General features: G+C 50.5%; 2 protein-coding genes across 3 annotated transcripts; one reads left to right on the plus strand and one right to left on the minus strand.

Annotated features, from left to right (window-relative positions):
* Positions 1 to 280: 280 nt before the first annotated feature.
* On the plus strand, positions 281 to 1,825 carry LOC123122558 (uncharacterized). Its single transcript, XM_044542761.1, has one exon. The coding sequence runs from the start codon at positions 537 to 539 to the stop codon at positions 1,320 to 1,322; it is 786 nt and encodes a 261-aa protein (XP_044398696.1). The 5' UTR covers positions 281 to 536; the 3' UTR covers positions 1,323 to 1,825.
* Positions 1,826 to 5,219: 3,394 nt separating this feature from the next.
* On the minus strand, positions 5,220 to 8,651 carry LOC123122559 (nicotinate-nucleotide pyrophosphorylase [carboxylating], chloroplastic). 2 transcript variants are annotated; one of them, XM_044542763.1, is made up of 10 exons: positions 8,282 to 8,651; positions 7,330 to 7,463; positions 7,149 to 7,212; positions 6,956 to 7,038; positions 6,765 to 6,848; positions 6,520 to 6,672; positions 6,120 to 6,296; positions 5,822 to 5,889; positions 5,615 to 5,719; positions 5,220 to 5,541 (listed from the first exon to the last, which is right to left on the minus strand). In XM_044542763.1, the coding sequence occupies exons 1-9, from the start codon at positions 8,526 to 8,528 to the stop codon at positions 5,623 to 5,625; spliced, it is 1,107 nt and encodes a 368-aa protein (XP_044398698.1). In that variant the 5' UTR covers positions 8,529 to 8,651; the 3' UTR covers positions 5,220 to 5,541; positions 5,615 to 5,622. The 2 variants fall into 2 exon arrangements, with proteins under 2 accessions (XP_044398698.1, XP_044398697.1); XM_044542762.1 differs by having other exon boundaries at positions 5,220 to 5,719.
* Between the last annotated feature and the right edge of the window lie 1,325 nt (positions 8,652 to 9,976).

Here is a 9,976-nt window from a genome sequence, read left to right on the forward strand (position 1 = left end):
TGACAACCCAAAGCAAAGCGAAAAACACACCCGCACCCTTTTTTCTAAGCGATGAAGAACCAAACCGCCGCACCTATCTTGCGGTTCTTGGCTTTGAAGTGCCCAAGCGCCCAACCAAAGCCGCGAGGATGGATGGATGGATGGATGCGTCTCGCGGCGGCACAACCCCTGCCGTCCGTCCAAGACACGCAACCGCACGCGCGATCCAGGCCGTCCGCTCCTCGGGGCCGCGGATCCGGCCGTCCGACCCGCCTCGACCTCCTTTATATACCCCAGGACCCATCCACCGGCCCTGCCTACGCCGTCTCTCTGTCCTGTCCTTTCTTCTCCAACTCCAACCTCCCCCTCTCCTCCCCTCCCCAAATTTGGATCAAACGAACTCGCTAAACTTAATCTCATCCTTAAACGCGCGGCGAACGGAATCGGATTTGGGAGGGACGAGGCGTTTGGATCCCATTTTGGGCGGGGGCTAATCGCGGTAAGCAGTGGGTGATTTGGGCCGGGGTTAGGGTTTCGGATCTGGTAATAATCCGGCGATGAACGGCGAGATGATGATGCGGCCTCCCATGCCGGCGCCGTACCAGGTGTGGGCGGCGGCGCTGGCGCAGCAGCAGCAGCTCCCGCCGGTGGCGGAGGCGCCGCCGGCGGCGGGGTTCAAGCCGGCGAGGCCCGCGTGGAAGCGGGCGGCGCGGCAGCAGTCCGGGTGGAAGCAGCGCAAGGCCACGGCCCAGGCGCAGGGGAGGTGGGGCGGGTCGGCGGCGCCGCGCAACACGACGTCGTACCTGATCCGGGCCAAGCGGGCGGGTGGCGTGGCGTCGCTGGTGTCGCCGTGCCCCGTGACGCCCGCCGTGCTGCCGACGCCGCGGCTGTCGCCGGCGCGGGAGGTGCTGGTGGAGATGGCCAAGGAGGCGTGGGGCGTCGACGGTTACGGCTCCATGAAGGGCCTCATCCGCCTCCGCCCCCAGGCCGCCGGCCCCGACGCCGGCGACGGCGACTCGGGCTCCGGCGAGAGCGACGTGGAGGAGCACGTGGAGGTGGAGCGCCGCCTTGACCACGACCTCAGCCGCTTCGAGATGGTGCAGCTCCCCGCCGCGCCGGCAGGCGAGGACGAGGACGCCCGCGCGGCCCGGCTGGAGGAGGAGAACCTGACCCTCCGCGCGCGGCTCTTCCTGGTGGAGCGCGACATGGCCGACCTCCGCCGCCGCCTCCTCGCCGTCGAGTCCCTCTGCCGCGACCGCCACCGCGACGGCTGCGTCGTGGACGCCGCCCTGCCTTCCCCAACCAGCGACGAGGCGGCCACCGAGGACGCCATGGTACTCTGACGTGGCCGCCGCCGCCGCCGGCCGCCCGCACCGTGCCCTGTACATAGCCCACCGTCCCTTCCTCCTCCAACACCCTGTGCAGGTGTCAACAGACAGACAGATGTGAATGAAGAGTAGCCAGCAGCATCACAATCAGCATCAGCAGTTGAATTAGCATCCTAGAACCAGTTGTTACTCTTCCTTCCTTCCTTGAATCCCCATAGCAGTCCGATCTGTAGTTGTGTCATTAGCCAGATCCCCATTTCGTGTCCATGCAGTCGTAGCAGCATTAGGAGTCAACCAAACCAAGCAAGCAAGCAAGGTGTTCATGTAGATGTAGCGGTTAATCGGCGGCGTCAATGGCGGGCACCGGCGAGGAAGACGAAGAAGACGCGGGGCGTTCCTCCAGATCCAGTGCCTGCCAAACTCGGCAAACAACTCCAGTTATTAGTCAGTAGTAGTAGCATTTGTTGTGATTCTGAACATGTTGTTGTTCCATTATTGCACTGCATTCTGTTCCATTCTGTGTGCTCCCGTGCTCACCAGATGCTTGGCCATTGGCAGGGGACAGGCAGCGGCGGCGAGACCCATGGACGATGGATCCAGCAGCCGTGGGAGTTTTATACTACTACTATACTGCTGTTTTTTATTTTATTTTATTTAGTTTTTGCTGTGCTGGCGTGCGTGCGTGCGTGCGATTTTGGCGAGACGTGGCGTGACCAGTGGGACTCGCTCCTGTGGATGCGGGGGGTGGGGGTGGCGACGGTGCGTTGAGTGCGGCTCGGCTCGGTAGGTCGGTCAGGCAGGTCCGGGCAACCTGATTGCCGTTCCGAACTGGGTGGTGGTGGTGGTGGGGCGAGTCCGAGGAAGAGGATGACCGACCGGGAGGGAGGCGAGTGGTTGGGTTGGGCGCTGTGGCATTGGCAATGGCGATGTGACGACAGAATCTTGGCATATTGTGTGGAGAAGATGCTGCCGGGCCATCCAGGAGCTATTTTCCTCTCCTCGGCTGGAGTTTTCAGGTGGTAGCAGTACAAACTTTAATGTTTTTTATTATTATATCCGGGTGGCCAATCCGTATGGTAGTAGCGGAGGACGCTCTGACCGGCGGTGCGTTCATTTGAGTGGATTTGATTGAGCTCGCCGTGAGTGACGTAGCGAGTGGACACAACAGTAGGCTGCAAAGTGCAAAGCGCTGCGCTCACCGGGTACCGGCCCTCTCCCTTTTGGGATGGAGATCTCTTCATTTCCAAACACCACGTCGTCATGCTCATCCGGTTTCTAATAAACCAAGGCTCACACTTTGCATGCACACGGAAAAGCCCAAAGTGCACCCACAAATAAATCCGGTGCGGTCAACTATAAGAAAAAAAAAACAATTCACTGTTTTAAAACAATGGGTCTTCAGTTAAAAAAATAACAATGGGCCTGCCCTATGGGACAGAAGATAGCAATCGCTTCAGAGCATGGTTAATAATAGAGTCAACAATCGGCTATAAGAAGTTGTCACGTCATCTACAGCCAACCTAATAGCCGGCATGTACAATAGTACATTTTAATTATATACTATTTTATGAACAGTTGGCCCATCTTACAACCTCACAAACTGTTTTGGGGCTCGTGCTGCAGGTGGCTACTACTAACTAAGTATCCGCTTCTCTTCTCTCTCCTTCAACTAAGCAAAGATATGATATTTTAGTCGTTATAGCCTGCTTATGTTATCTTATTGTACTTGCTCTCACCAGTTCCTCTGCTCGCCAGTGTATCCTCGCGGACTCGACCTTGAAGTCGAACTCAATCTGTCACTGTTCACTAACGAGCCTAGCACGTACAGACATGGTCTCGGAACACTGAAGACCGAAAGGTCGAACGTGAATCATATAGTAGATATGATCAACATAGAGATGTTCACCATTGATGACTACCCCATCTCACGTGATGATCGGACATGGGTTAATTGATAAGGACCACGTATCACTTAGATGACTTGAGGGATGTCTATTTAAGTGGGAGTTATTAAGTAATTTGATTAAATGAATTTAATTTATCATGAACTTAGTCTTATAATTTTGCATATCTATGTTATACATCAATGGCCCGAGCTACCGTTCCCCTGAATTTTAATGCGTTCCTAGAGAAAGCTAAGTTGAAAGATGATGGTAGCAACTACACGGACTGGGTCCGTAACTTGAGGATTATCTTCATTGCTGCACAGAAGAATTATATCCTTGATGCACCACTAGGTGAAAGGCCTGCTACAGGAGCAGAAGCTGATGTTTTGAACGTCTGGCAAGCTCGATCTGATGACTACTCGATAGTTCAGTGTGCCAAACTTCACGGCTTAGAACCGAGACTTCGAATACGTTTCGAACGTCATGGAGCATATGAGATGTTCCAAAAGTTAAAGTTAATATTTCAAGAAAATGCCCGGGTTGCTCCATGCAACAAGCATCCAGGGCAATGCATGCGTGCGTTGGGCGGTAGCAGTGTGCCACACCGGTCGACCCGCGTCCCCGTAAGATGCGTGCCTAATTGTGCCATGCGGCGTGGAGAAGCCCCGGGGCCTTGCTCGTGGGTGGGTGGCGCGCCACTCCCAGGAGAGGAGGGGGCATCAGAATTCAGAAGCCGAGCTTTGGCGAACCTGGGGCACTGCGGACGTGACGAGAGAATATTAGCAGCATCCTGGTGGATGGCGTTTAGCGTGCGTGGTTCGGGGAAGATGGAGCCTTCCTCTGGCTGGCTGGCTGGAATTTCCTTTCATTTCAGTTAAAGGCAAAACAAATGAATGGAATATTCGTATTCTGCTGCTCCTTTGCAGCTATTCTCCGCGAATCCTTTCTTCTTCTTTTTTTCCTTTTTGCCGTGGCAGCGTAGGTGGGACTGGGAGGGAGTGGAGCGGATCAGGTACGCCCAGGGACCCCGCAAAAATAAAATAAAAATTGCCCAGGGAAGACGGCGATCCTGGCGACCGACGACGACGGCACACCGCACACGGCCGGGCAGCTAATAAACACGCCGTCTGCCTGTCTTGTAGTAGACGACGACGACGCCTTGGTTTGGTGCTAGTCCATCTGATGAACTCGCCGTCAGTGACGTTGCAGCAGAGGCGAATGGGTGAAACAGCGGAGTGGTAGGCCCCACGCACTGTGCCCTCCTCTTTAGAATACGCAACGTCACACGGATGCGGCTTCTCAACCAAACACTGACCATCGTCTCACTCACACAACTCTGCAAGGAAACAAAAAATTCTGCTAATTCTCCGACTATTTTACAATTTTGTTTATACACATCTAAAAAATATTTGGCGTGTCATAAAAGATTTGTTCATCTAGTCGAAAAACTGTAGCATTTGTTTTCTGAGCTACTGTAGTAGGAGAAAAAAATAAATGTTACTTCCTCCGTTCCTAAATATATAAGTCCTTGTAGAGATTTCACTATGGACTACATACAGAGCAAAATGGATGAATCTACACTCTAAAATGCATCTGCATACATCCATATGTGGTTGATAGTGGAATCTCTCCAAAGACTTATATTCAGAAACAGAGGGAGTACATGAGTCCGATCAACTGTTCTTGGTTCTCAATTAAGATCTAGGCCCTGTTCAGTAGTCCGCCGGCTCCAAGAAATACGAGGATCTGCAGAGCGGGTGTTTCCCCGCTCCTTTATTTTCAGCTGAATCTACACCCGCTCCGGGAGTGAAGTTCTGGAGTGGTAAGACTCCGAACAGGCCCTTAACTACCAAACCCGGAAAAAAAATACGATCAGACTCCTCTATGGCAGACTCGTCTTACTTGGCCTCGTTTTGTTTTCAAGAACTCGACCAGTTTATTTCCAAGCAAAACCTAAAAACACACAGCCAACCAGTTTTGGTTCTAGATTACCACTCCCTGCTGTTACTCTCTTACCAGACGGTCATTTAGTAAAGGCGGCAGACAAACCATTTTATTTCGTTCCCAGTTCCTGCGAAACCGGTGTTTTGTGGTGTCACATACAACCTCTTCCACGCCATTTAGCAACAATTTCCGCCTGTCTTAATCAACAGTTTAAATGTTTCGCAACGACTGAAAGCTGGGCATTCAGGCTATTATTATTGTTCTTCCGTTGTATACTACTATAGATACTGTGGTGTTGGTCCGTAACTGGATAATTGTGAGGGCATCCTTCACTATATTAGTTAGAAATCACAGCGTGGCGAGCACGTCGTCGAATGATGAACCGACCAGACACGCCAAGCATCCTGTTGACCGCAAAGAGTTGGGTCATACAAGTATAGGAGAAGGGGAGGTCAAGTTACACAGGTGGAACTCAACCTGTGGTGTCAGGCGCGATTTGTGCGCCTTCCAACTTGAAGAGCCAGCTCGGTGTCTATCTTGAGAGATATGTCGAGCGCCTTCACGGAATGCGTCAACGCTCCACTGCAACAGATCAACATATTGTTTCAAAGGTACAATCAGAACAGCGAAAATGAGAATTTTAAGGAGCTGTCAGTTAAGGGAATGATGAAGGTGTGTTCATGCCTTGAAATGTATGTAACTCCAGTTTCTCCGATTTTCTTCACCGTATCGATCGTCACATTTCCAGATGCCTGCAGTTGAAAAAAGAAAAGAAAATGCTAAACATCCAGCACAAATCGTGCAATATACATCCTATGTGTAACTCATCTGCTACAGCCAGGAGTTCATCAGAATTAGAGCATACTAGCAGGCGACAATAAAGCAATACCAAGATATAGTCACGTTGAAAAGATAACCTTTACTAAAAAAAGGGACAGGGGAAACATGATGGAATTCTGCTTTCGAAAGCTGAACTTCATACCTCTGTCTCAAATCTTCCATTTATCAACTGAACTGCATCTTTGAGCATTGATACATCTAGATCCCCATTAGGAAGAGGTACAACCATATTATCCAACATTATACGAGTTAATGAAGTCTTGTTCTCATCGGTATACTTCAATAAATCTCTAACTTCCTCGAGTGTCCTCGTCTCAACCTGATTCACAGAATATACAGATGTCATGATATGCCTTCAGTTCTCTCTATTCTTATGTTTAAGAGAACACATGGCATTTTTACAAAATAAAGAGGAAGATAGGTATCGCAAACAGATCACTCTGAAATAGACAGGTGAGAACTGCTGGAACGATGAATACATGCACACCAAGTCACAGGGAAAAATTTATTTTAGATGACAAATGCAACTACGACCATGGTACCTCAACAGGAATTGCAAGATTTTCCTTCTCCAAGAACTGATCAACAGATGTCATTGCATTTGTAATGCCCCCAGCAACAGAAATATGATTATCTTTTATCATAACCATATCAAATAATCCAAGCCTGTGATTCTTCCCACCACCAATTAGTACCTACATGTATATCGAGCATGAGCAAAACTGCATCACAACGAAGGGCAAAGAACTAAAAGTGATGAATGGCCACATGAAAAGGATATGCTTACTGCCCACTTGTCAACCAGACGTAAACCTGGAGCAGTTTTTCTTGTTTCCAGTATGCATGCTGGACGAGCAGCATCAGCCATGGCCTGAATGGAAGTAGGAGCAACGATATTCTCATATGAGTAACATAGAAGCAAATTATGACAGAGAAGGGATACCATAAGCTACAATACAATACAATAGCACCTATCACCTTCGTCATTGTAGCGATTCCACTCATTCTTTGCATGAAATTTAGCACAACCCTCTCAGCAACAATGATACTCTGAGCACACCCTTAATATAAAGAATGAAAATGGGGGAGAGAATATTAAGACTTGAAAAGGAGTTGCCACAACATCATACTGTTAAGTGCTGCCGAATATGGCAATTTCAAGGCATTTTACCATATACTTTGCCAAACTGCAATCCCTTACGGACATAATTTCCATCAGCCTCAAACCATTCAACCTGGAAAATGTCCAAGAAGAAACAACAGGTACAGACCCATAGTCAACATCACATATGACACCTCAATAACCATATCGGCAAAAACAGAAAACGGGGAAACCGATGTGATAGACATACCTTCAACGACGGATCAACCTGGTTAAATATCATCTCAGCTAGGCTTATGCCTGCGATGACACCATCCTCCTTAGCGATAAAAGTGGCTTCAGCCTTTACATCGGTTGGTATGGTAGCCAAACACGACACATCCCCTGAAAGGTGTTGACAGACAGTTAGAACATTATCACAGTGAAAGATGACACATGTATGACCATTCAAAAGCGGGAAAAGGTTTCAGAATCAGAAGAGAACAAAACCCAACTTGCATAGCAACTTGTCAAGAAATGACCCAACTGAAGCTCATCTAGTTATCTCCACTTCTTTAGCTAATAGGTCACCGTTTGGGCGAGAACGAATGGTCACGAGTAGGTTGATTACCAAGAAAGCACCTGACACGACTGGCTGAAAATACAGACTTGGGATGAAAGCGAATAAACGTAGTGCCTGGTACTGCTTGCTGGAGAGTGAACATCACATATAAGTGGATACAAATTGATCTGATCCATTCAATGTTTTCATTCTTCCATCATAAATGACCTTTTCCCATGTACAACAACAAGCCAACAGTAACAACTAACAAGTTAGCTAGCTAGACACCTGACCTCTGAATCCTGGTTGCAGCAGCAAATTGGATAGCTAAAATGTTGTCTCCTGTCGCAATCAACCAATCTTAGGGTCAGCGAATTGACTGTAGTTTCGGACTAAGTCTTAAAACGGCAAGGCACAGTCTCAACTGCCAGTGAGTCAGCACCTGGAACTGCAGGGCGAGCTTAAGCTGTGATCACGGGGTACTAACGGGCAATTCGAGCACAAAGAGGCAGCACATATGAAGCAAAATTCGAGGAAACGCTTTCGCTCCACGACGCGGGACATGAGCACTGGTGCTGAGCACAATTGACAAATTGGAACTCGGGAGGGACGAACAGGAGGCTGGCACAGGAGTGGAGCGATGCGGGCACGGGCACGTTACCTCGGTCGCCGGCGTCCTCGGAGAGGGCGAGGGCGATGACGGCGCTGAGGTCGTAGGTGGGGTGCGCCGGCGGCGGCACGGGCGACGGCGCCGGCCGCGCCTCGGCGGACATGGAGGCCGAGGGGGCGGCGCGGGGGCGAGCGGGCAGGCGCAGGCGGGCGCTGGGGCGCGGGTTGCCGCAGCGCGCCGAGGAGGAGGGGAGGTGCTGGCGGATGGGCGCGGCGGCGGTGGGAGTCGCGGGCGTCATCCGCGGCCGGCGGCAGGGTGGGGGTTGGGCGAGTTGGGGCGCGTGCCTGCGCCAGCGGCGGTAGGGAGCCGCCTTTTTTCCGTGCGTCCGCGGCGCGCGGTGCGGTGCGGCTTTGCGTTGAACCAGACGACACACCGGTGGCGCAGTCCACCCGAACCCGAGTCGGCTCGCGCCTCGGTCGGCCTCGGCCTCACGCTCTTTGCTCCTTCGCTTGGCCAAAGGGCAGTCGTGGTGACAACGTGTGTGCTTTCCAGCTTCCAAAAATTAGTTGCTAGCACTAGTTGTAACTCTTTTTCATTTTCTGCGGGGGAGTTGCTAGTTAATAACTAATCTTGCTTATAGGCATGTCCAACCATTCGTCCCATTTTAACTTTTCCTCCCAACCCTAGTTGTCGCCGCCACAGCTTCCCTACACGCCACCACCTCGGCCCTGCTCCTCCCCCCCCCCCCCCCCCCCCCCCCCCCCCGGTCCGGCAGACTCGTTTGCGACTAGAGGAGTGGGGACACACCCATCTCGTTTGATTTTTTTTCTTAGGTATTTGTTTCTTTGACGACATCGACGAGGTGGCGGCGGTGATGGCGTGCTGAAATAAGGTCTCTCCCTACCTCGACGACGTCCGATTATGCGTCGACGAAGAGCCTGTGAGAGTTTGTGTCCCCTGATCCGGATCTTGGTAGTTTGTGTGTCTTTCAAGGAGAGTTATTGGTGTGTCGACTTTGACATCTTATTCCGTGTTGTCATGTGGCTTGGTCCGGTCTCTCCAACCCTCTGAACTGGTGCTGATGGATTGCAAGCCCGTTCTGCATGGGGTGATGCTCCAGCCGGCGCCGCTTCAACAATCTATAGATCTCGTCTCAAGGAGAGAGTGGCTATTGTGGTCTTCAAAGCCTGGTATGGCGAGGGTGTTCGTAGGTGTCGCTTTACTTTACTATTGGTTAAGTGCAATTTCCAATCTCCGGTGCGCGGCATACAATCGGAGGAAGAAGAAGACTAGTATACTTATTTTTTTTATTGGTCGTTCTAAGTCCAGTTGTCCATCCATTGTTCTGGCTTTTGTTTTTCTCAATATTAATCAGATATAAAAAAACGCCCCTTAGGCGTCTTTATTAAAAAAGATTTTGCTTCTATATAACCGAGCAGCTTATTTCCGAGTGCCAAGAGAAGCTCATAGGATAGTAGACAATACAAGCGTTACCTGTGATGAGATGGGGTCGCCGTAAGCTTTTAGGAGAGTATTTAAGCGGCTTGTGCGCCATTACCGTGTTGCACCAAGTGATGAACCATACGTGCCACCAGTGCATGCCTTGAACAAGTACAACATCCATAAAAGAGCTCCTGGTGGTAAATTAAATAGAGTGCTTAATATATTATATTTGTGTTCTTGCAACATAAAATACTAAGACGTGTTTGCCTGAGCAAATGAGTGAACATGGTGAGATGACAATTA

Source organism: Triticum aestivum, chromosome 5D (assembly GCF_018294505.1).
Source record: "Triticum aestivum cultivar Chinese Spring chromosome 5D, IWGSC CS RefSeq v2.1, whole genome shotgun sequence".
Classification (NCBI taxonomy): domain Eukaryota; kingdom Viridiplantae; phylum Streptophyta; class Magnoliopsida; order Poales; family Poaceae; genus Triticum; species Triticum aestivum.

Bases quoted from the DNA above. Each gene is read 5' to 3' on its own strand.
- LOC123122559 (XM_044542763.1), bottom strand. From the start codon at position 8,528: ATGACGCCCGCGACTCCCACCGCCGCCGCGCCCATCCGCCAGCACCTC. The intron at 6,849-6,955 runs GTGATAGGTGCT...ACTTCCATTCAG, and splicing joins GAATCGCTACAATGACGAAG to GCCATGGCTGATGCTGCTCG. The intron at 5,720-5,821 runs GCATGAACACAC...GATCTGTTGCAG, and splicing joins GGAGTTACATACATTTCAAG to TGGAGCGTTGACGCATTCCG.
- LOC123122558 (XM_044542761.1), top strand. From the start codon at position 537: ATGAACGGCGAGATGATGATGCGGCCTCCCATGCCGGCGCCGTACCAG.